General features: G+C 45.8%; 1 protein-coding gene and 1 non-coding gene across 2 annotated transcripts; one reads left to right on the forward strand and one right to left on the reverse strand.

Annotated features, from left to right (window-relative positions):
* Positions 1–342: 342 nt before the first annotated feature.
* LOC118794828 (C-type mannose receptor 2-like) lies at positions 343–25,959 on the forward strand. Its single transcript, XM_036553106.1, has 28 exons — positions 343–460; positions 9,873–10,268; positions 12,072–12,245; positions 12,957–13,121; positions 13,367–13,480; positions 13,637–13,780; positions 14,169–14,360; positions 14,803–14,957; positions 15,542–15,646; positions 17,363–17,478; positions 17,599–17,747; positions 17,850–18,067; positions 18,302–18,444; positions 18,935–19,031; positions 19,293–19,458; positions 19,987–20,147; positions 20,537–20,705; positions 20,886–21,028; positions 21,175–21,289; positions 21,774–21,937; positions 22,468–22,576; positions 23,073–23,311; positions 23,566–23,731; positions 23,934–24,083; positions 24,195–24,314; positions 24,592–24,780; positions 25,164–25,187; positions 25,431–25,959. The coding sequence occupies exons 1-28, from the start codon at positions 343–345 to the stop codon at positions 25,649–25,651; spliced, it is 4,422 nt and encodes a 1,473-aa protein (XP_036408999.1). The 3' UTR covers positions 25,652–25,959.
* On the reverse strand, positions 12,779–12,850 carry trnac-gca. The gene has a single exon. It is a non-coding gene; the product is annotated as a tRNA-Cys (tRNA).
* Positions 25,960–26,334: the final 375 nt, after the last annotated feature.

Raw genomic sequence — 26,334 nt, forward strand, 5'->3', positions numbered from 1 at the left:
ATTAGAAACCCCTACGTAGGAGGAGGATAAAACGGTTCTATAAAACATTAGGAAAAGAGGTTTTCGTTTTTGTTTTATCAGACTTTTTATGATGTGTATGCTGTTGTTTTGGTGTGATTGTGATTTGTAAAATTAGCGTCTGTTTGTTGCTGGGGACGTCGGTCGACCTGAGAGCAGGAGTGTACGATGACGCAGCGTCTGCATCTCTCATTGACTTCGGGCTTATTAACTGACACGCAGAGACAGCATCCACGCAGCCCGCGCTGCGCTCTCTATCTGCACTCCATCCATCCGCCCCGAGCGAAACGCACTTCGTTCCTCTCGCTTAGAGCAACCGTGGGCATGCATCGCGGCGGTCGTCACAGCCATTCCGGAAAATCATGGAAAAGCTGCTTCTACTTTTGCAAATGCACTTTATATTTATTCACCTTTAGTCTGGAACTAAGGACGACCTTTTCAGGTAAGAACAACTGTTGTTGCGTTTAATTACTTGAGACATTTCTTAAGTTCGCGCAGTGAGACGGCCAAGTCTCACCAGTGATCAGGAGCACTGTGAAAAAATTTATTTGGTGTTTGTCTTGAAAGTTGAAGTTTTTTCGAGCCGATTTTGGATCTGCATTAACTGATGCGGTGGAATGCCACCAAAGTCCAAAACACTGAGTGAAACCAGATGTGGAGTAGCTTGTTGCCGAGGGGGAGAGTGAGTAGGGATTTCGGAAGGGGGAGGGGCTGGCCTTATTTAATGTTTTACCGCATTTACCCCCTTTCACCCCCGGTAAGCAGAAATCTTTTTAATGTCGCCCTAATGTACAAGTGTAGAGTCACACAACCATCGCATTAAAGCGCATACACGTTGCACGGAGCGCCATTTGACATCAACTATGGAAATGTTTAGTCGAGTTATAATAGTGCAATTAGTTGTCTGTTCTGTTTAGAATAGCACTCTCAGTCCTGCAGTATAGTCGCTCAGCGAATTTGTTTTTTGCCATGACAGTTACCTCATATAGGAGTCTCATAGTGGGGTTTTTATCTACAGTGTGAACTTTATTAGGCATACGTAGTAGATCAAAGGATTGATGTTAGTTTATAAATTTAAATATACCACTTCATTATTAATGGCTGTCACTGTTTTTTTTTAAGCAAGAGCAGAAGAAGTTGTAAAGAAAAAGTTAATGTATCAAATAAATCGTATCAATCAAGCAAGCAAGATGTCACTCAGGAGTGCAAATATTCCAGTGTCATAGTTTTACGGTTTTGACGTGAGAGCAGTGATGGTAAAGATACATTTTATTTATAAATTACTGTATGTATTTAAACCTTTTAGCAAAATAAAATTAAGTGCCTATTGTTTGAGACCTTTATGAGATCTGTTACATGATCTGTTGTATATGTGTTATATGGTGAGATGCATAAGTATCTCATAAATCATTCTTACCAGAGTGGTGTCACATCACTAACACATGAATATGGATAATTACATTCTATTATAAAAAACAGTTTTCACTTATATATCTAACTCATTTCAGATGAGGTTAATATAGAAAAATGAATGAAGCTGGTAGTGATAAATTGTGTTATATAATAATATGACTCCTTGTCATTGTCATTGTCATCATCCTCCCCCTTGTCATCAACATACTTGTAAATTGGCCGTGTTAGATTTGGAGCAGTTGTGGTATAGATGAGAACATTTGAAGAAAAGATGTGTTTCAGCGAAATTGCCTTGTCAGCATTTGCTTGTGTTCAGAGCTTCGGCATCCAGACACTTTAAAAATATTTTTTGTATATTTTACTGCTAAGTTTAACATGGCATTGAATCAGAGAGGTGAACTGACAAAAAAAAAAAACTGTAAGGAGTTGGCCCCACTTGGTGCATTGGTCCATAGCAGTATTAGTATTGCGATGCAGAGTACCTTGGAGCGTGTCATGTGACTGATGTCGGTGGAAGCCCAGGCAGGTCCTGTTGTATCGGGCTGCTGATGGGGGCCTTGCTGGCCACTGAGCCCCTCAGCTGCACAGGTTACAGACGGGGAGAAAGGGAGCCGTGGGAATGTGTGATACAGCTGGCAGAGCTCCACTGGAAACAGCTGACTGCAGAGTGAAAGCAGACGGGGTATGCTGGTGCTAAAACAGTGAGAAGTGCAAATGTGAAAAGACAAAAAGAAGGTGACTGTCCCATTGTTGACGTCATGTTTAACTGAACTTAATAAACTCTTTCCCTTTTGCCTTTAGGCGGAAAGGCAACATCCTACAAAATTGTTATGGCTTTAACAAATGACATTTTGTTAAAGCTGTTTTAAATCCATATTTCAAACACAAATAAGTGACAAGTTTTAAAGTGTCATGTAAACTCCTGAATGGAGACTAGGAGCCAATGAAATGCTTTTTCCCCTCAGTGTTTCTGGTTTATGTGATCCTGACTTAAGATTTTTTATTTTTACTTTAAAGTTTTATTTATATAAGTTTTGTTTTATTATGTTGCATGTAGATACAGTAACTGAATTACAGAAATAAAACCTGGAAAAACCTGGCAAATGCAATTTGAAGACTAAATGATTCATACAATAAACGGAGATTTATTATAGTTTTGTCTGATATTCTTGTAGTAATTTAATAATTCTTTAATAGTATATGTGTGGTTGTAGTTATTGGACCATCATAATATTCCTGGTACAATTATTATGGTTATTGAGTAATCACAGTATTTCTATAACATTGACAATATTCCTATAACAATACTAAATAGTTCCTGGAACATTAGAAGCATTAAAAAGGATCTTATGGTGCTGCTAATAGGTGTGACTGAAAATAAATGATTGTTATTGAAACAAAAATAATGAGATTATAATTATATAAGATATTATTATATAATATAAATTACAGTTTCACATAAGAGGATATTTCTGCTTCATTGCTCCATTTTATATTTGCCTTATTGTTTAGTTTCATGCTGTGGCATTGCAGTTGTTTCAGTTTATGGATGCCTGCCTATAAGGAAACCTTTGAAAATTTTAAAAAAGTTAATGGTATGTCTCTGTTACAGATGGCCAAAATTCACCAAATATTTTCATAAAACTTGTTACAGCAGTTTACAAATTAAAAGATGAAAAATTTGAATTGTGAGGCAGTTACAGAAAACATGATTCAGTACATGGAACTGTATTATTTAATCACTGGTATAACTGAAGACTTCCTACTTTCTTAATAGGTATGATTTATGTAATTCATTTCGTACATTTTATAAATTTTATTTTTTAATAATGTTTAATTTTTATTGATTTGCACTATTCAATTTCATTTCAGTTTTAGCTTTAGTTGAGTTCATTTCAATATGCTTGTTTTTCATAGCTAGTTCCATATACAACTGTGAGTAAAATTAACAGATATAAATAAAATGATAAATATAAAAAATAAAATAAATAACACAGTGATATGTTCAGATATTTTTTGACTGGAGTGGGTGCGTAATGGTTGCAGTTAGGATTATGGTTCCCGCAGCTGAGCCTGGTTTGGTTATTGGAAGTAAAATGTACAAGGAGCCAGTGATGACTAAGGCTGAACTCAGACATAATAAATAAGCTGTCAATAGGTAGCCAGATCCACCCGATAACGGAATAAGACCGCAAACACTCCAAGCCTCACCCATCCTTCTCTGTACAGTCCAACCAAGTCATGGGCCAGGCGTCTCTTTGGGGTGAGGATATTAGAAGTGAATCAGTGGCGGATAGCGCGGCCTGTCTGTGTTCATCAGCGAAGAACTTAATGTCCCACCCAGCCTCTCACATTCCACTGAGGTGAACCCGGCAGTCCAACGTCAGCCCCGGAGGCTGCAGTAAAACAAAAAGAAACAAACACAGTACTAATGGAATTTCCTGTGTGTTTGTTTGTTGCTCTTACACAGGACACGGGAATCGTCTGTTAAGCCCAACTAGTACTGCCTCTCTGAACATCTGTGAAAATAAAAAATGTCCCCTTGTCTACGTGGATCATTGATTCGGAGGCCCCTTTCCCACGTGTTCCGTCCCGCCACCCCCCCCCCACCCACTCTGATCTGGTCAGCCTCCCACCCCCCCTACCCTTGTCCCAGGACCCCAGACGGCTTGAGTTGGGAAGACGGGGGAGGCCACAGACCTTGGCCTGGGAGGACTGTGTCAAAATGCATGCAGGGGAGGTGTTGGAGAGATCAGGCTTCTTTCTGGCTTTAGGTGCCCGTTGTTCTTGGCTGCAGGTTTAAGCTTCTTTCTTTGGCAGGAAAGTGGGTCGGAGCTGTAGGGGGGCAGCAGTGTTTTCCCAAGGCGAGCTGCGATTTTGGGCTCTCGCTGAAACTCCGGGGCCAGATCAAATGGAGATTTTGACCCACCCACTAATCAAAAATTCAGTCTAGATTTTTATAGCGAGTTCAGTCTGAGGTTGAACCAGCGGCTCACTTACAACTTTAAACACCACTGTTGTTGCCTGGTATGTAATTTCGATTCAGTGGGAAAATCGATTGCTCCAAGTCAAGGTCAACTGTTATCTGATAACTGTTATCTGACTTGTTTTCATATGCACTCCAGTTTAGTAATATTTCTAAAATTTCCATCACAGGGGTCATTCTGTTGCAGATCCTACAGCAGTATTCTAGAGGAGCTCCCTGTTTCTGTTAAAAAAAACTTTGAACACAAAAATACTCGTACTGGTTGTTGGATCCTTGTCTCACCCAGGTTTCTCTCACTCAGGTTTCTCCTTGTTCTGTGTATGTTTTGTAGGATCTTATTTGTTATTTTTTCCTCAAGAAAGCATTGAAAATATGAGTTTCATAAATCAGGGGAACACGAGAGGAGCAAATGTTTTAAAAGATGGCAAACAGAAAAAGCTCAGCTCTTAGTATGAAACTTAGTATGTTTTGTAAACTACATTCAGTTTGTTCCGTGGATGAGCTCTCGTTCACAGCTGGCTTGCCGTGCTGGCAGTTTTTTTTTTTTTCCCCCAAAAAAACGAGCACATTTTAAAAGCTGTGTTGACATCTGCCAGAGTTCAGGCTGGCGAATTTGTCCTCAAATGACTCAGCAGACTGATCCTGGAAGCTGAAATTGGGGTTGTGAGGGCAGGGTGTCTCAGAGGGGGATCAGATCAAATGCAATCAGGCTGTGTTTACAGGACTCCACCACTTCTCGGGCCTAGGTAACATCCTCACGTGTATACCATGCCAACAGGCCACTTTAGCAGGGTGAAGAATATACAGGCATATTCACTAGTGTATCCAATAGTGTCCTCTACACCAGTGTTTCTCAATCCTACTCCTGGCGGCCTACTGTCCTGCATATCTTCTGTCTATCCTTGCTCTACCTACCTGACTGAACTCATCAGTGGCACTTTTGATTAGCTGAGCACACCTGATTTAATCAAGCCACAAGGACAGATAGAAGATACGCAGGACAGTGGGCCGCCAGGAGAGGTTTGAGAAACGCTGCTCTACACCAACTCCCACTGTTACCTTGTTACTTACCCTTATAGGCCGGTGACATCATCAGGTGGGTGTTGATTGACCAATGAGCACTATACTTATGTTTTGCACTCAAACCCAGTCCAATCAAACCACACCCAAGAGACTGAGCCCTGTGCAGTGTTTTATCTGTATAATTGCAGATGGACATTCAGATGTTTACAAATGTCTTGCAAAAACAAACTTATTTGAAATAAATGGCAACAGTAAAAACACTGCAAATAAACTAAATGTTCACACCCTTCTAGGGGACTGTTCCAACCTTGTGTTTAATTTAACCCGCCTTTCCTTTTAATTTCACGAGGATGAGTAGTTAGGATGCATGAGAGGAAAGGGTCATACAAAAGGGGCGTACAATGGAAGCCTTCATTATGACCCATGGTAAACACGTGTAAAATTATTATGAAATTGCACAATAGTGGAAACCTTCTGTTTGCAACATATATTTCAACAGCTGATCTAAGGTCTGCTGTCCTTACCCCCTCGATTCCTCACTCTCTGTTGTAAAGGAGTACCACATTGTCTAAAACTGACATTCTCAATGTTTCTCTCTTCTCTGATGTGGTAAGAAGTGTCCCAAATGGCAGTGCTGGCAGTGTTGCCAAGAAAGTGAGTCTTTCACTTTTTTTTTATTGCAAGCAGTTGACAGTAAACATGTCTCTTTAGCCTCTCTTCGGCGCTTTAAATAGCTGGTTCTCTCTGTGCAGCAGGATACAACAATGAAACGTCTACCAGTGTAGGTGGTAATTATATCTGATTATTCTCCATAAAGCGCAGCCAGTGCAAGAAGCCAAAGTTAAATAGATTTGCTTGGCCACCAAACCCGTAACTACGTTACAGTAATTAGAAAACCTAGGAGCAGGAGCAAAACCCAGTGCCGCAGAGAGACAACAGGGGTAAAGGACAGGGAAGAGAGAGAGAAAGAGAAGAAAATTGAAGAGGGGAGCGACTGCGAAGCATAAGGAGGTGGGGAAGACTTTGTTTTTCTCCCGGTAGTAATGGAAGGGTTTCTCCATTGCCTGCCTTCTCAGTGTCTGAATTTTAGTGTACTCCAGTGTCCTGATCCTGGGGGGCTTTGAGCCACTGAGGGAAGAGGTGCCCTGATAAAGTGTTTGCATTCCGCTGTGCTTCTATTCAGATCAAGGCTCATCTGAGGGCCCAGTGCCCAGTAACCACCCAGTTTGCCGTTTCCTGCTTCCCCAAAGGGGCCTGGTGAGGAGAAATGCGGTTTCTCTTCTCATTTACATTTACATTTAGTTTTGTAGCAGACACCCTTATCCAGAGTGACTTGCACACATGACAGTTCCTATGTGTTTATGCAGACAATGGACATATTTACAGAGGCATTATTGGGTTAATAATGGGTTTCCCATGCCCAAGGCGAAGACAGCAGTGCTGCATCAGGGAATCAAACCAGCAGCCTTTGGGTTATCCCTGCCCTTTTTGGCCTCTGACCTGAATGGAGAAGGCTTCCATTAGAGTTTTATGCCCCTTCGGTTTGCAGTCTGTGGACTTTCCCCCCCCCCCCCCCTCTCTCTCTCTCTCTCTCTCTCTCTCTCTCTCTCTCTCTCTCCCCCCTCCCCCTCTCTCTCCCTCCGTCTCTATTGCTGTCTTTACTGCTATAACCTCCTCCTATTTCTCCAGGAGGGGGAAAATAGAGAAGGAAAATACAGAAGATAGAGGATGAGAGAAAGCCACACTGGTTTCGGAAAGGGTGCTGGGTTTGGCTCCCAGCATTTCTATCCTTGTGGCTGGTGGCCTGCCCATATCTGTGGGCCTGTAGTGCGAGCGCTGTGCCCGGGCCTGTACATGCTGGAGAGAGCACATAAGCTGTACGCTCATATATCTGTAAATGCACGCGGCAGATATATGTTGGTACTTCTGCAGACAACAGGTGGAGAGACAGGGAGTAAGATGTGGAAAGGTTATGATTATCATCTCAAATGATAATGAAATATGGCTAATTTTTGCTTTGCATATTGCATATCCCCATCGTGGGAATATTTGAATGTATTTTTGTATTAGGTTGCTTGGATCGGTGTTTGTTTGGTGGTGAGGTCTATATGATGCCACAAAAACGATTATTTTCTGTGCTGTGGCATCCAGCTCCTCTGTAATTTGAAGTTTATTTTACCAGTGAGTCAACTGAGCTGCTGGTCTCCCGCTTGGCAGAAAATGGACTTTTTTCCAATTTTATTTGCCATTTACAAACAAAATAAAACAATATTCATACACATACACAGAATTCATCTACCACATTCAAGTCAACATGTGAAACAGCTGACAGAACATTTATGGGCATATACTTCTGAAGGTTCTGTACGTCTGAGACAGGGAGGGTAACGAGTCTGTTTTGAATGAATTTCACCACATTGTACAGGCTACCATGTAAATGCTTTCCACTGCAGAAATGGAACATACAGTTAAATTACTGTTGATGATGTGGTGGAACAAGGATGCACTTTGTTAACATTCATAATTGGTTCCATCAGATGAACAGCCAGTAATCCTTAAATAAGTTTGTATACAAGCAGTGCCTTCTTGTAGGCCACCCTGTCAGAGAATGAAAACCATTTGAAAACCATGTTTTGACATCACACTACACACAGATTTATCGTCTTTTGGCTCTTAGTATTACTTGTGGCCTGGGTTTTATACCTTTGACCCTTCTGTTAATATGATCCAGAAGCATTGCCCTGAAATGTGCTACAATACTTAAAATCAATACTGTAGTGTTGCTCAGAGAGATAAATGACATTCTCTGAGCTCATATCTTTTCTCTGTATACACCAGATTTTTTATGTGTAGTAGTTTACACAGTTTCTCTGTTGCAGGTATACACCACCCATTACCTTCACATTACCTTTAAACAAATTAGCAGTGAAACAGATGGAGATGTAGGAAGTTCATAGGATAGCTGCAATTTTTATTGCAGGTGCAGAGAGTTCTGTAGCACCTGTGTTCAGTGGATATCCTAATTTAATTTGTTCAGGTTGTTGCCTCATTTTCTGGCATTCAGCTAAGCTACAGGCACAGAGAGCTGTTTAAGTCTGAGAAGATGCAGCGTATAAGTTAGGGAATGGTGATTAAAGCATTGATGTAGCTGATGCATTAAGCGTCCAGCAGTAAACCATTAATTGCTTCAAATAAGCATACATAAATTGATTTTAAAAAATCCTATTGTCAAGGTGTACTTGAACATTAATAATGTGCCACTCAAATCATCAACTTGTCATCATGTTAATTATAACCTAGACACCTGTAACTATCATCTCGAATTGTTGAATACTGTACACTGGAAGCAAAAGCCATATTGGTAGAATCGTCAAACCAACTTTAATTTCCTTGTTTTTGCAAAGGTACTGTAAACACTAAGAAATGTGATATTCAGTGCTATGCTACACATGCAGCTGGAGAAATGCTACTTCATGCAAATATTAAAGCTTAAATTGCTGTCTGTTTTTGAAATGAGGTAGTAATGCTTGTCTTCTCTCTATTCCTTAACCATAATAGCTTATCTGTGCTCAACAGCATTTTGGGGTCTTCCAGCCCTGGGTTTCGCAGATGGTGTAGCTCTCTGTTTGTTGATTATGTTTTGATACCAAATCTTAATGCAAGCCATTTCACTCAATGTTTTTCCTTCCTCACAATTCTATGGAGAATATGCACACACATGCAGACACACACACATACATGCACACACACATACATGCACATACATACACATGCACGCCACGTGCATACATTTATACAATGCGGGTGTAATGTCACTGTAGTATTTCCTTCAACCACCTGTCACAAACACACATATTTCCACCCTGGTTCCCTCCTACACGCAGGCCACAAAAATCTCAGTGAAAAGTCATTTCAGGACATATATTTAGAATGGAAATACCCTGGCTTGAAATAACACATATGTGCTAACTTCCCACAATAAGGTCCAGCAGAATAAACATGTGCAGACATTTTTTTGGAAAACAAGTATAAAGAATGATGGTAATGTGATATTAAGCATGAAGAATGGCATTATCCCATTTTAAAACATTCTTTCCGTTTTAATAACAGCCTAAGGGGTTTGACTTGAGTTCTCACTGTCTTAAAATATACTTGGGTTTCTTTAGGATAAGACATTTGTAGGTTTTTTGTGAGGTGCCTTTTACTTCTTCTGTGTTTACTGCATGAGTGTAAATGTGTAGGTGTTGAGAAAGGACGTTATTGGCTGTACTCAGTTCAGTAAATTCTCCAGGTAATCTGAAGGTAGGTTATTATTGTGGGCGCTTCAGACTTCATACTGACTGTCTCTATGCCTATGTGCACAGAACTCTCACACACTCTCTGTCTCTCTGTCCCCCTCTCTCTCACACACTCTCTGTCTCTCTCAATCTAGAGCCCACGGAGCCGGGTGTGTTTGCGTTCTACCATGAGGGGGTGCGGGGCTGCCTGGGGGTGCAGGGTTCCTCCCTGCAGATGTCCAGCGCCTGCGAGCAGAGCAGCCAGCGGTGGAAGTTCGTCTCCCGGGGGCGGCTCTACAACCTGGGCGCCTCCCTGTGCCTGGGGCTGATGTCGGGCAACAGCAGCAAGCCAATGCTCGGGGTGTACCCGTGCGACAAGGAGCCCGCCCGCGTGCGGTGGAGCTGGCACTGCAAGCAGGTGCTGGAGAGCCTCAACGACAACCTGTCCTCCCCCGCGCCCCCCACTAACAGCACCTCCAAAGAGCCCGGCGAGGGCCCACGCTGGAGGCTCTATGGAGACGAGCAGGACCTGTGCACCATGGCTTACCGTGGTAAGATTGCTGTGTGCTCAGATCCTGTTGAACTTCCAGATTGTTTAACAGGGTTGCTGATAGACATGTAAAACTGAGATGATTTCTTTGTGTTCATGCAAAATAATGGGGTATGTTTAGACAGGCACTGTTAAAAAGTGTCAAGGGTGCTATTGTTTTGGTTGCCATTTACACAAATTAGTTTGTACAGAAAAATGGTGTTTATGAACCGAGGAAATGTGTTCATCATTGTACTCAAGTATCCTCTGCATTCACAGTATACATTTTCAGTTCATCTTGAAGCAGAGCATTACCATTAGCATGAGAGGTGTTGTTTGCCTGCAATGAAAAGCCAAAATTTCACCAAACAGGGCCAAAAAATGACTCTCTGTTCTTTCCTCTGCCCCCACTGCTGTTCCTTGCAGTTCTGGTGAGCAGCATGACGTCCTTAAGCTGCCACCCGTGCCGCTTTCCGTCAACACAGAATCCGAAGAATAAATGCCACTTACATTAGTCATCCGTGCAACAGCTGCACGGGGCCCGGGCTTGCTCACATTTCAGCAGAAAGAGAAAGGAGCTTTCAGCTGGCTCTTTTTGCAGTTGTTATCCCCATCTTCTGTGTTTCCTGTAAGGTGTGATCAGACATTCTGCGCTCTTATGACACCACATACATGCTTTAGTCCCTCCGTCAGTGCTGTAGCATGTTCTGTGTTCTTATGACATCACACACATCTTTCCATCGGTGCAGGAGAATGTTCTGTGTTCTTATGGCATCACACACATCTTTCCATCGGTGCAGGAGAATGTTCTGTGTTCTTATGACATCACACACATGCTTTAGTCCCTCCGTCAGTGCTGTAGCATGTTCTATATTATGACATCACACACATGCTTTAGTCCCTCCGTCAGTGCTGTAGCATGTTCTGTATTATGACATCATACACATGCTTTGGTTCCTCTGTCAGTGCTGGAAGATGATCTGCATTCGTGTGACATCACACACATGTTCTTCATTCCTCCATCACTATGTCTTACTCACTAAGACGGTTAGATATTTTTCCTCCCCATTATTCTTCACAGTTTACGTCATTCTGTATGGCTGGGAGGAATGCGGTAGGTGGCCTAGCAACCACCCTCTGGGCTCTTTGTCAAGCTTTGCAGATTAGGTTTAATTAAATATTTAGTTCATTCCAGTCGCATTACTCATCTAATAAAGCCAATTGTGCATGTTCAGGACAGCCTCTTCCAAATGTCACATTGCTTGATCTTTTGGACAGATTTGTTTTAAATGAGCCAGTGGGAGCTATAATGTGTGCACCATTGCTTGCTGAATTAACTGCAGAATATCAAGAGGCATTGTTTTTGGTACACCATGCATGAAAGAATAGAATTGAAGGTTGGATCTGATTAACAGCATTAGCACTTAATGTACCGCTGATAAGAGGAAATATGATTTTGTAATATTAAATATTACAATACTTTACTGGCATTTAGCAGATGCTCTTATCCAGAGCAACATGCATAGGTTACAATTTTTACATGCTATGCATTTATACAGCTGGATATTCAATGAGGAAGTTCTGGGTTAAGTACCTGGCCCAAAGGTACAGTAGCTGTGCCCCAGTGACAGATTGAACCAGCAACCTTTTGGTTGCAAGCCCTGCTCCTTATCACTATGCTACACTGCCACCCCAAACATGATGCTTATTATTTATTTGCTCAATGGACACTGGGGTAAAGGCATACGATGTCTTCCCTCACAGGCAGAATGGGATAAATACCTCCCAGCGTTCTCTCCAACTGAAGTGTTTTTTGCCCCTCCAGAGATCTACACTATCCAAGGGAACTCTAATGGCCGCCCCTGCTACCTGCCATTCATGTATAACGACCAGTGGTTCCACAGCTGCACCAGCATCGGCCGTGAGGACGGCCACCTGTGGTGCGCCACCACGTCCGACTATGGCAAGGACGAGCGGTGGGGCTTCTGTCCCGTCAAGAGTGAGTGTCCCCCCTTCTCCCTCTTGTGGTGTGCCATGGTACTGCTACTGACTCAACACACGAGAAGGCTCCATGTGCACAGTGTCTGTTGTTGTTTGCTCTGTGATACCACATTTCAGATGAGTGTGTTTGCTGTCTATCCATTTTGTCTCAACTAATCTTGTTTGAAGTGTACTTGTAGTTTAACATATGGCAGGTTTCTCAACATTACTGCTACATGTTTATCCTCTCTCCGTCACTCATATTCACCTATTCTTCATCTGGCTCATGCTGTTACATTATTACATTATATTATTTATGTTATTATTACATTATTTTTTCATTTAGCAGATGCTCTTATCGGGAGCTACTTACATAGGTTATAAAGGTTATAATTTTGTCCATTTTTACAGCTGGAAATTTACTGAGGCAATTCTGGTTTGGAACCTTGTCTAAGGATAAAGCAGCAGTCCCCCAGTGGGGAATTGAACCAATAATCTCCCAGTTACAAACTGTGCTCCTTACTGCTATGTCACAATGCCACCCGCTAAAACAGGGGGCACCTGGATTTGAACCAGGGACCTCTTGATCTGCAGTCAAATGCTCTACCACTGAGCTATACCCCCTCACTCTGTTTTCCCTCTCTATTCATGTTGTCTTATTCTCTCTTCCTCACTCTCCCTTTCCCTCTCTCTGCCCTCATGCTCCATCACCCAACCTCTTCCCCCTCAGCCAACAACTGCGAGACGTTCTGGGACACCGACCCTGTAACCGACAGCTGTTACCAGTTCAACTTCCAGTCCACCCTGTCCTGGAACGAGGCGCGCCTCAGCTGCCAGCAGCAGGGGGCAGACTTGCTCAGCATCACGGAGCTGCACGAGCAGACCTACATCAACGGTGAGGGAGGAGAGAGAGAGAGACGAGAGAGAGAGAGAGGCAAGAGAGAGAGACGCCCACATGCAGCCACGCGGGACAGATCGCAGTGATGCACAAACACACACAGACACGCCTACACACATCTCTTGCTTGCGCTCAGTGAATTGCACACAACAATCTGAGTTACCCGCCTGCGCTGTCAGTGCATCCTCCTGCAGCAGCTTGAAAGGGAAGCGCTTGGACCGGTCCCTCCTCTCTGTCTGCAGGCCTGCTGACGGGGTACAGCTCCACCCTCTGGATTGGCCTAAACGACCTGGACATCAACGGGGGCTGGCAGTGGGCGGATTCCTCGCCGGTCAAGTTCCTGTACTGGGAGCCTGGTGAGAGAGACAGAGAGAGAGAGAGAGAGAGAGAGAGAGGGCACTAGCGCCCCCTTCAGGCGAAGTCAGTGAGGGTGTCTCCATGCACAAGAGCAGAGGGGAGACTGAGGATGTGAGCTTCTGAAGCCTTCCTCTGACCCTCCTCTCCCTCTGCAGATCAGCCCAACCACTCGGACGAGGAGAACTGCGCGGTGATCCGCACCGAGATGACCGGCCGCTGGCAGAACCGCGACTGCTCCATGGCCCTGCCCTACATCTGCAAGAAGCGGCCCAATGCCACTCTGGACCCCTTCACCACTGGTCAGCCTTTCCATCTCTGTCCATCAGTCTGGTTTAAAACAAGAGAAGGACACTGACACACTTATAGAATCAAAAACACACATTCATACAAATCATCCCACAGAGACTCCAGAATGAAGACTGTGCCTCCTCACAGATGTAGAATCAACAGACTAAGATCTCTTTGATTGAAAAACTGTCCTATCCAAAATACTTGAATGGACTTACACACAGAGCAGAGTTACTGGGCTGTGTTTTAATATGAATGCTTCTATTATGGGAGAAGAGTGAGTCAATGAAAAATGATTCTGATCTGATGCAATTTGATCTGGTGCTATTCCATTGGGCCATGCTTATGATGCGCAGAGTCATTCTAGTTTATTCACTGACCCTGGCACTCCTCTGGCAGACTCGTGGTCGGACGAGGAGCGGCGGGAGTGCGACGTGGGCTGGCAGTCCTTCCAGACCGGATGCTACAAGCTGACGGTGGAGAAGAAGGACTGGGACGAGGCCCAGAGGACCTGCCAGAAGATGGAGGCCAACCTGGTCAGCATCCACACCCTGCCGGAGCTGGAGTTCATCATCCACAACCTGAAGAGAGGTGAGGAAGGGGAAAGTGCACGCTCTCCACTGTCCCCCACTCACCCCACATACCCCACTTAAACCTGACTTCAGGTTTACCACCCCACACTTAACCCAACACCAAGCAACATGCATCCCACTAACTACCACTCTCTACCCAAATTACAGCAAAGCTGTGCATCAAATACTGTAGTCTGGCTTCTCGGTGAGATAAGACTAAGGCTGTGTGCTAAATACTATTCAAACTTGTGTCTCGCTCTTAGTCCAAACAGTCTGCAAAGCAGATTGAGTTCATACTTTTTTAAGCTACTTTTTGAAAGTTTTCTGACTTAAAGGATATTCAGGGATAATGAAGTGTTTCTGTCGGAGAGGATTCCAGCGCATAGAAAGCTGGGCTTGGTTCCATGCGGCTTAAATAATGTACATTCTCCTTATCCGAGTCGCTTCACCCTTTTTCTCAGGGGTGGACGAGCTGTGGGTGGGGCTTCATGACACCAAGGTTGAGATGAGCTTTGAGTGGTCTGACGGCACGCCAGTCATTTTCACGTACTGGCACCCCTTTGAGCCCAACAACTTTCGAAACACACAGGAGGATTGCGTCACCATCTGGGGACCTGTGAGTGCACCCTCCCTCCCAAACATCCTCCCTTGGGCCTTTGTTGGTTACACTGTGCTTAGCACATATGATGGAAAGGTTCTATGTTCTGGAACCCTCAGGAATAAACAGCATATTTGTATTCTGAAAATAAAGAGAGGCATTTGATAGTGTTTTACTAGCAGTACCGTAAGTACTGTGGCATTTGCAATTAGCAATTGCACTGCTGTCTAGACCCCAGTTTGGGATCTTCACTTGAATAACTGTTCATAATGCAGTGCTCCTAAAACAGTTACTGAAACAGTCAAACAGCATCTGTATCAAAGAGAGTGTAAAAGTAATAGATCTGTATCAAAGAGTATAAATGAAGAAATCTATTATTTCTTAGGCTGTTTGGTACCCTATGTTGTTGTTTCTGTTGCCTAGTTGAGCATGATTCACTATTGTCCTCCTAATGATTTGATTATGGTTCTCAAACCGTCTCAGAGTTTCTCTTGCTGGCACCATCTTGTGGGCTGAGAAGCCTTTTCAATGTAACAGGCTTTGCAAGAGTACTGCTGCTGTATGATTGTAATGATTGCTGGATGGTGTGTTTCTGTGTGCAGGAGGGGCGCTGGAATGACAGCCCCTGTAACCTTACCCTACCCTCCATCTGCAAGAAGCAGGCTCAAAAGACAGAGGGACAGAAGCAGGATCACGGCTGTAAGCAGGTGGGGCAAACAGATATACTACAGATCCTGGAAATCTTCTCTGTCCTTTCCGCTTTCAGTCTGTGAGGTGAGGTGAGGGAGTCACAAGTGTTCCCTGACCTCTCCCCTCTCCCTCCCTCCGCACACAAAGGCTCTATTCAACCTTAGTGCAGCGTCATGCTGCCCTTTACCACAGCTGCATGCAGTCAGCACTGGAGCTCCAGCCTCATACTGTAAAAAATTTGATGGCAGCCCCACACACACAGCGTCCCCCCTCTCCCCCCCCTCTAAATTCTGTGGCTGGTGTGTGAGTCAATGTCTCCACGGCTCTGGAGGTCATTCAGTCCTTCCTCACATACGCGCTCACGTACACACACACACACACACACACACACACACACACCCAGCTCCACTCTGCACACATCTGGAAAATCCATCTCTGCTCACCATACTCCCCTCCTTTCTCCCTGTCCTTATTTTCTCTCTCATTCTCCCCATCATCCTTATCTTCTTTCCTCAGAATTTTCTCTATCGTTCATTTCTTCCTCTCTTCTTTGATCTTGCCTTCTCTCCTTCTATGACTGCATTCCCACTGTTTCCAAAGTCACCTCCTCCCCACCTCACACCTTTCTCATATGCGCAGAGCATGCTGTAAGTCACTTCTGGGTTCAGTCAGCGTTTGTCCTTAACTGCGATTCACAATTAAATGCAAGTGTTCGTTTTTTTTCTTCACAAACTCAGCGAGTTCAACAATCACCAAACTTAATGAGCAAAGCAGAGTGAGTATTGTTAGTAATGTAGCATACAGCTCACTTGTGTCTGCATGTTGACTTTGCGGTTATCCAGGGTAAAAGTTCTTGTGGTATGCTGCTGCTTGAAGAATGTTAAAATAAATAATATGCTCTGAAATAAGGAATAAATCTGTGACCTCAAAAAGATGAAACACTGGCACATCCAGTTGTGTACTAAAAATACAATAAAAAACTTCCTTTTAGCGACTTTGAAACAAATGATTTGGTTTCACTCTGATGTTACAGCCACTAAAAACAAGCATAGTTAGCGCACCAAAAGTGATACCTCAGAGCCAGCAAGCAGAAATACCGTAGATCAGCATTATAAGGTATACCCTGTCTCCCTTAAACCTTGTAACCTTGCTAAAAATTAAACTGAGGCTGATGACAACCATGACTTTTCCTTCAGCTCCACCAACTACAATCCATATTTTACAGATTAGGAAACCAAGTTCTCTGTAATGACTTGGAATCTAACTATTTAAGCCATTTGGGCTTTGTTGGTACCTCAGAGGCTTTTTTAAAGGTCAACAGTAAAATACCACACTGCTTGATTCATACTGCCCTTGCTGAGAACAATGAAGTGCTTTCCCAGTTTCCTTTCCACACTGTGTTTTAGGCTGATGCAATGAGTGCTGACTGAAGCACATGTGTCCTCTCCTCTCATATGGCTGAGGCGGTGATGTCATTGTGAGGTCACCAGTAAGACACAGAGAGAGCATGTAAGGTCAGGATTCCTGTCCGTCTGTCTTTCCTTGGCATGTTCACAAGCCCAGACAGCTGGAAGACATTGGAGTTTTCTCTCTGTGCCAAACAAAGGAAATTGAAAAAAAAGGATCCCTTTTGGCTGTGGTCAGGGCAGTCATTTGTTATTAGCTTTTGTGAGCATTCTTCAAGTAGTTTTAGACTGTACCATTTCTCTTTACCATTGTCTCCCACCAATTAGGGGTGGAGGTGGCACAGTCCGTCCTGCTACTGGGTGGGAGAGGATACAGTGACGTTTGAGGAAGCGAGGAAGGCCTGTGTGAACAGCGAGGCCACCCTCGTCACGATCACAAACAGGTGAGGTCATAGTGCCTGGCACGCACGCTGCCAAGAAGCGGTTGCAAGTCCCATTTCTGAAAATTTCTTCCTTTGTTTTGAATGTGACCTGAACGAATAACTCTGCTCTGGTGATGGCAGGTTTGAGCAGGCCTTCGTCAACAGTCTGGTGTTTGGCCGATCGAGAGACTTCTTCTGGACCGCCCTGCAGGACCTCAACAGTACCGGAACTTTCCACTGGCTCAGTGGCGATGAGGTCTCCTACACAAACTGGAACAGGGACCAGCCCGGTAGGCCGCGCCTCCTCTCCTCCGTCTGCTCACGTTGCTTTTACAGAGTGAAGCAAGCGCTTTGTGGTAATCCGTGAGAAACGTTCGCTTCTTCCCTTCCAGGCCTCAATAAAGGAGGCTGTGTCGCCCTGGCAACGGGGTACGCCACAGGACTGTGGGAGGTGAAGGACTGCAGCTCCGCCCGAGCAAAGTACATCTGCCGTCAGAACCTGGACACGTCTCTGAGTCCTGAGCCTCCCGTCCCGGTCCCCACACCCAGCCTGACTGGAGCTTGCCCCCAGGGCTGGAAGAGCAGCAACACCTTACTTTACTGCTACAAGGTAAACCCTGTCTCCCTCAAACCCTGCACACTTTTAACAAGGCAAATTCTGTCTCCCTAAAGCCCTGCTCACCTTCTGCAAGGTAAACCTTGTCTCCCCTAAGCTCTGTGCATCTTCTGCAAGGTAAACCATATACTATACACTTTCTCTTTCTAAAACCCTGCACCTCTTATAAAAAGGTACTCGTGCTGGCTCACGGGTTCTTTGGCTGTCCTCTTCACCTCTCCCCCCCAGGTGTTCCACTTCCCCCAGCAGGACCGGAAGCTCAGCTGGCTGCAGGCTAACCTCTTCTGCAAGAAGCACGGCGCCCACCTGCTCAGCATCGGTAGCTTCGACGAAGAGCAATTCGTCTCACAGGTCCTCCACGAGACCTTCGGGTTGGTGCCTGAACTGCTGACATTACATTACATTACTGTTATTTAGCAAACACTCTTATCCAGAGCGACTTATGTATGTGACAGTTTTACATGTTATCCATTTATACATCTGGGTATTTACTGAGGTAATTTTGGGTTAAGTACCTTGCCCAAGGGGACAGCAGCAGTTCCCCAGTGGGGAATCAAACTGGCAACCTTTAGATTATGAGCCCAATTCATTACCACTACACCGCACTGCAGAACTGCCATCCTGCTAACATTCCTGCCCTGCAGCTGCCGAGGTCACCCCTGTAGCCGCCGAGGTCACGCCTGTAGCCGCCGAGGTCACCCCTGTAGCCGCCGAGGTCACGCCTGTAGCCGCCCGGGGTCACCCCTGTAGCGGCCGTCCTCACTCACCTCCCTTCAGAAAGAGGCCACTCTTTCTGCCGCGCTTCATGTGCTTGTGACGTCAGTTCAAAGCCAGACGTGAATGTGGTTCTGTGGCTCGCAGGGAGTCGGAGGATCACGAGCAGCACTGGTTCTGGATCGGGCTGAACCGCAGGAACCCCGTGGACAAGGGCAGCTGGAAGTGGAGCGACGGGCTGGGGGTGAGTCATAGCCAGCGCCTCGAGCTTTTCCCATCCCATAAATCTCAGCTGCACTTTCATCCTCCGCCCGCAGACCGAGTCAAACTCTCAATCTACAGTCTGCTCAGCTGTTTACAATTTACAGTTTTTTACTATTTTGAAATCACCCCATTGCATTTCATTTAATCATGGCAGTGAGCTCTTATCGGCTTGCCTTATCTGTGTGTGTATTATAGCCGCTGTGTATTCTTGCCTTCTTATTCCCTGCTGCACCTCACGCAGTTCGTCTACCACAACTTTGGCCGCTACTTTCACGAGTACGACATCAGGCAGTGCGCTGTGGCCGACCTGGGAACCATGCAGTGGATGGCCATGCAGTGTGAGGCCCAGCTGGACTGGATCTGCAAGATTCCCAAAGGTGCTGCGCCTCACCCAGCCTCAGCGCCGTGCGCTGCAAGACCTCACACTGCAGCGTGGACCCAGCACAGCGTTGCCGCTGCACTGACCTCCATGGCCCGGATGTCACAATCAACACAGAGATGCAGACTGCAGTCCACACCCAACGCAGTGCTTCATACCACAACGCTGTACTACATCCATGTGCTGCACAGTGTCCTGGCTAATCTAGACTGGATCTACAATAACACAATGTAATGCAACATAACACAGTTGAATGAATGATGAATCATATTTTGTTTGCAATTTCAGGAGCTGTTGAGAATGAGCCAGAGGTCAGTGAAGGTCAGTTTTAAAAACAGCTTTCATCAGCTTAATCTTTACCCGAGACTTGAATTTATTTTCTTTCTGCCTGCCCGTGTGGTTTTTTTGAATTGCTTTTTCTGTCCCTGTTCATCGGCTGTCTATGTGCACTTCACCTTTTCCCACTAAACTGATTGCTGCTTTTACATATTTCCCACCCTCTGCTCGCCCTCCCCGCTCCCTCTCTCCTCTTCACCTGTGTCCATAGGAGAGTCAGGTGGTAAGGAGTGGGTGAAGTTCCAGGATGCGGAGTACAAGTTCTTTGATCACCGGTCTACCTGGAACCAGGCCCAGCGGATCTGCTCCTGGTTTGAATCATCTCTGGTCTCCGTGCATTCACCTGCAGAGCACGCCTTCCTTACACAGTCTGTGCAGAAGGTAGGCCAGCTCATGGTACCAGAGTACTGCTTGCTGTACAATAATACGACTCACTCTGCTGTTGAATAGCTCACTGTACCAGAGTATGGCTTGCCGTGCCAGAGTACAGCTTACTGTACTAGAATACAGCTCATTGTGCCAGAATATAGGTCATTGTACCAATGTAAAGTGCACTGTGCCAGAGTATGGCTCACTGTTCTAGGGTATAACTCATTGTATCATAGTAGAGCGCATTGTATAAGCTTGAATAATTTCTTGCCTGTATCATTAAATGTACAATTTGTTCAATTAACTGTTGGGCTGACTGTTATCATCTGCTTTTCATGACTTTGACCTGCAAGATCGCTATCTTCCTACTGTTGAACATGTGGCTTCTGTGTGATTTTTAGCTGTCCAACGTGGAGGGGCAGCTCTGGTGGGTGGGTCTCCACACCTACGAGAATGACGGGCGCTTCCGCTGGTCAGACCATTCGGTGCTCAACTATGTGTCCTGGGCCCCCGGCAGACCACGCCCTGTCAGCCGAGATCGCAAGTGTGTGTACATGACAGCCAACAAGGGTGAGTGGCTGGCAGGGGTGAAGGCCTGAGACCTTTTTTCCAGCTGTTACCATGCAGACAGGGGGGGAGAAATGAGTAATGGGCACTCTTTATGGTCAGCTTGTGCAGGGTTTCACAGAGTCTGCAGACAGCTGTGCATTCTGGTGGTTACCTGTGGCTTCTCTCTCCTCTCCTACACAGAGGAATGGGGCGATCAGAAGTGCTTCACCGACCTGCCCTACATCTGTATGAAGTATTCAGTTTCTTCCACTACCCCGCCCACCCGACCACCCCTCAACCCTCGTGAGGGCTGCCCTGAAGGTTGGGCCCCTTTCCTCCACAAGGTACAGCTCCGCCCCACCCCAGCTGTCCCACAGCGGGGAGAGAAGTTACATTCAGTTATTCCCTTATGGTTGCATTTCATTGGTATGGTATGTGATGAAAGACCAATGCCCCTAATGCAGGTCATTTCATGCCTGTCTCCCTGCAGTGTTACAAAATCTACGGGCATCAGGAGTTCAAGCGGGCCACGTGGTCGGCAGCTAAGGCGCTGTGCCAGTCTCAGGGAGCTGACCTAGCAGTGTTACCCAGTCAAAAGGAGCAGGGTACTTCAAGCCCCCTCCTCCCATACCCAGCTACACACACATGCACACAAACACATGCCCACACACACACGTATGTGTGTGCACGTGTGCTTAAGTACACACATATACACACACACACATGCACAGGTGCACACACAAACAGACACACACACACACACACACACACACACACACGCACATACCAATGCACAAACACACACACACACACACACACACACACACACACACACAGATTTATTTTCCTCACTCCTCTGGTTGCAGTAGCAATTTTGTGATATTCAGTGATGTCCCAAGCACCCCTCTGTTCACTGTCTAAAGTGTCAAACCACAGTTTGTTTCGCAGTGTGGGCTCAGAACAAAGGAGGTGCTGACTGTCTTGAACTGATCATTACTCTTAGCTTATGTTGTCTTATTTTGCCTGACTAGCATGCATACGTATCCACGGCACCAAGAATGTCAGCTGCGTTCTGTCCCCCCACCACAGCTTTCCTCACCACCCTGCTGCCCAACATCAGCTTCAACCTGTGGATCGGGCTGTCGGACAGCGAGAGCCTTTTCCAGTGGACCAGCAGAAAGCCCCTCACCTACACCAACTGGGCCCCTGGAGAGCCTGTGGGCCACAGAGACCCCCTGCCCACCAAGACACCGGTGCAGCTCTGCCTCTCTCTAACCTTTCTATTTACACTACTGGTCAAAAGTTTGGACACACCTGACTAAGATAATGGGAAGCATGCATTCAAAGACATTCAAAGACATTTTTATCTAAAGACTTTTTAATGCTCTTAACTTTTTAATGATGATGCTTGATGATGCTTGAAATTTGTTTCTTAGACAAATGTAAATAGTGAGGTTGATACCTATGTATGAATTTCTTTCCAAAAAATGTATTTTTTAAAAATATAAGAAATGTAAGAGAGTTTTGATTTGTTTTAGCACTTTTTTGGTCACTGCATAATTCCATTTGTGTTACTTCATAGTTTTGATGTCTTGGAAAATGTGGGAAATAATGAAAATAAAGAACAAATTTGTGTCCAAATTTTTGTCTGGTACTGTATGTACCCCCTGTCCCTGTCTGCCGTAGGCCAATGTCAGACGATGTGGTGATGTCCGGTAATGACGGCGTCACCTCACAGGTGAAGTCTGTGGCGATGTCCAGTAATGATCATGTCGCCCTGCAGGTGAACTGTGTGGTGGCGCTTCACGGAAACCCGAAGAAGAACACGGGCATGTGGGCAGCCCGAAGTTGTGAGCTGGAGAGACACGGCTTTGTCTGCCAGAAGCGTAAGGGTACGTGGGAGAAGGACAGAGCAGCCCCCCAGACTCAGCACAAGGGGAGTGTGCAGGAGATACTCATTTAACAGGCCGCTCTGTCACAGAGCTACATCTGAACTGCTACAGTGTCAACACAGTAACAGTTTAACTTCCCGTAGAAGCATAGTGATTATTCAACAATGTATTTTTAAATCAAAGTATGGCTGCCAAAATTCTGTGCGGGAGGGTGCCAGGATCACATTGACAATAAATGATCAGAAAGACAATAAAAGAATAATGATTCTGGTAATGAACTATTATATAGTGTTATTCCCTAATGAAAGGGAATACATCTGGGTATTTACTGAGTTTTTCCCCAGTTTTTTTTTTTCTGTTTTTTTTTTCTTTCATTCCTTCTGGAAGATCCACTGTGATAGTTATACAGCGCTTTGTGACAATATGAATTGTAAAACTGTTATAACAAGTGAATATGGTTTGATTTGATAAAATGTCGGACTCGTGTTTTTCGCAGACCCAGCTATTCCCCCTGGGAGTGACCCCCTGCCCCCCTCCCTGTCTGAGCCCCTGCAGTTCAGCAATGTGTCGTACCGTGTGCTCAGGCGACGCCTGGACTGGACGGGGGCGCTGCACGTGTGCGACTCCCTCAACGCCTCCCTGGCCTGGGTGCAGGACCCCTTCCAGCAGGCCTACCTCACTCTGCTGCTCGGCACCCTGCAGCTGCCCGCCTGGATCGGCCTCCACAGCAACGGGGTGAGTCCGGAGGCGCTCGAAAGTGAAAAACGAAATTTTCCTTTTATTTTTCTTTCAGCCCCCTCAGGTCCACTGGAGGGCAGGGAAGAGTGTAGTCTGATGTGCCAAGCCCACAACAGGACAATGGCCCATTCAAGGCTTATTTAGAAATGCTTGCTGTGTGTGTGTGTCTGCGTGTGTACATTTATGGGATGTGTATAGAGAAAGACAGGCCTCATGCGACCCTCTGTCTGACTTGCTCTGTATGTGCTTAGGGCCGGAGCTACTCCTGGCAGGGCGAGGATCAGCTGACCTACAGTAACTGGCAGGCTGAGGAGCCCAAACACACGATGGGGTGTGGCTACATGACGCCTTTCGGCGAATGGGCTGTGGACGCTTGTGAGGTGCAGAAGGAATTTGCTGTCTGTCAGCTCAACACAGGTACTGGTCATGCCTCTGTGTGTGTGTGTATATATGTGTGTGCACGTTGGAACGGGGGTGTGTATATACTGTATGTGTGCGTATATGTGTATCTGCATGTGTCTGTATGTGCAGGTGTGTGTGTGTGTGTGTGTGTGTGTGTGTGTGTGTACATGCTTGTGTATACAGTATGTGAGACATTTGTGGCCTCTCCCTCTCTCAGAGCCAGCCAAGGAGCATCAGTGGAGCTTCCCTGGGCAGTGCCCCCATCCGCTAGGGGAGTGGAGCTGGGTGCCCTTCCGAAACTTCTGCTACTCCTTCCGTCTGGAGCGGCAGCTGCAGCACCAGGAGGCCAACAAGTCCTGCACCGCAGGTATGCTCACAGACATCAGACACACCGAGATAACTCTGACTGCTCACCACCCCTCTTTCTTTCTCTTACAGACACACACTTACTCTGTTCCTGCCTCTGTCTCTCTCCTAGTGGGTGCCGAGATGCTGTCTATCCTTGATGAGACAGAGAATGGTTTTGTGTGGGAGCACATGCAGGGGTATGATGAGCAGGCCCAAGGGGTCTGGCTGGGCATGACCTTCAACGCCAGGGGTAAGTAACTGCTAATGGCAGCCACACACCACCATCCTCCAGAGAGGCTGCCACATGACCACACGTAAATGCCGATCTGCTTGAAAACAAACACAGATGCAGCTGGACAAAGCCACATCAGCCGGACTCTTGACCACTGTGCTACATCAGTGTTCCTGGTCAGACAAGAAAGCAGAACCTCCCTCAATGTGAGCCAGGAGCCCTGGCATTTTTCTCCTGTGATACACAAACAGTTTCTGTTCAGTGACCAAGTGCATGTCCTCTGTGTGACTCGCAGAGGGTGGCCTTGTGTGGCCCGAATATGGCGGGAGCAGAGAAGTGGAGTTCACCAACTGGGAGGTGCAGGACACCAACTTGAGCATGCTGTCGGCTAACACCTGCTTCTGGATCCAGAGGAGTTCGGGCCTGTGGGTGCCGGGACCCTGCACTAACCGCACCCAGGCCACCATCTGCAAAATACCGCGAGGTAACAGCTGCAGGACTGTGACAGTGAGAGCACTCTGATCTTCCAATACAGGCATCTATGTGGCTGTATAGATGTGGGCTCTCAACACCTGGGGAAATGGGGATGTTTTAAGGTCTAATCCCACAATGGGCAGCTGTGCTTTACACTAAGGGAGGGTGGTTTGCTAGGATGGCTCTACAAAATGCAGTGGGTTAAAGAATGTATGTTTTATGCAATGATCTATACAAAGCACAAGAACACAAGAACAATAACAAAATAATTAAATTAAAGATTTAATTTGAATGTAACTGAAAAACATCCTGACATCTCAATTTCAGATGGAATTATTTGCATTTATGAATGACAGCTTGTAACTTCTGTAACATTTTTGTGTCTCATTGTAGGTTTGGAGAGTACATTAATAGTGTGTAAGTATTCACATTGCATATGTTGTTCCCTCAAATTCTGTCATCTTTTCTGTAGCAGCAATTTGCCAAGGGAAATCTGGCTACTGTCTAGACAATGATATCACCTGAAAATGTACTAATTCATAACACTGTCCTTCTATGCCTCTCCTTTTCTCACGTTCTGTCTTCCTCTACCACTCCGTCAAACCTGTGTACCTTCCCTTGCATCGGTTTCTCTCCTCTCATCTCCCTCTCTGGGAGCAGCGCGGGTGGACCACTTCCCCACTCTGGTCCCCATCCTGGTGACGGCGCTGGTTCTGGTGGCGCTTATCATCGGGGTGATCTACCTGTACCGCCGGAGCCGGGCGCGCTCCCAGGGGGCCTACGACGGGGCCCGCTACAGCCGCTCCAAGTCTAGCCCCGCCGAGCAGGTGGAGAAGAGCATCCTGGTTTCCGACATGGAGCTGAACGAGCAGCACGAGTAGCGGGCGGGACCAGCGGACGGGCACGGAGGCGCAGGACCGGTGGACCCACGGCAGGCTGACTCACCATGTTTGTTTTTTTTTTTGGAATGGGAGACAAAGATCTGTGCAGAGCGCAGTGGGCGGCGGTCGAAAACAGACGCTAATCCCCTCACCTTGCACCACGCCCCTAGCGCCAAGAAAACCAGCCCATTAAGATACACCCCCCCCCTTCCCCAGAACGCCCAATCAGATTACTCAGTTTGAACAACTAATGAGGGCAACTCATAAGGATATGCCACGCAGTTGCCATCACTGACCCCTCCCCAAACAATGCACAAATACACAACATACCAAAGGACATCTGTTTCTTCCGTTGCTACTCAAAAGTGATTGCTTAAATGAGCCGTCTTCCTGTTCAATGCCATTTGTAGACTCTTACTGTATCACAAGTTAATCAAGTTAAGTCTTCACCTTGCATTGCGATTCCATGTCTGCATGTTTCCAGAATGTGTACATTGCTCAGCGAGCAATAACAGCTTTCCTCTGAACAAAAGTCAACAGCCGTGTCATGCTGGAGTATCTATCTGCCTTTGAGTTCAGGTTTTTGAACAGTGCAGCTATTGTAGATTTTTTTTTTTTACTGTCAGGAAATTGAAATGCTTGGTGAGGGTCCCTGTTTGCTTATGCATTATGCAGTGATCAGA

Source organism: Megalops cyprinoides, chromosome 19 (assembly GCF_013368585.1).
Source record: "Megalops cyprinoides isolate fMegCyp1 chromosome 19, fMegCyp1.pri, whole genome shotgun sequence".
Lineage (NCBI taxonomy): Eukaryota > Metazoa > Chordata > Actinopteri > Elopiformes > Megalopidae > Megalops > Megalops cyprinoides.

Coding starts and splice junctions, on each gene's coding strand:
- LOC118794828 (XM_036553106.1), top strand. CDS start 343: ATGCATCGCGGCGGTCGTCACAGCCATTCCGGAAAATCATGGAAAAGC. Junction 19,032..19,292: donor AGTGGAGCGACGGGCTGGGG/GTGAGTCATAGC, acceptor CACCTCACGCAG/TTCGTCTACCACAACTTTGG. Junction 21,290..21,773: donor ACCCAGTCAAAAGGAGCAGG/GTACTTCAAGCC, acceptor CCCCCACCACAG/CTTTCCTCACCACCCTGCTG.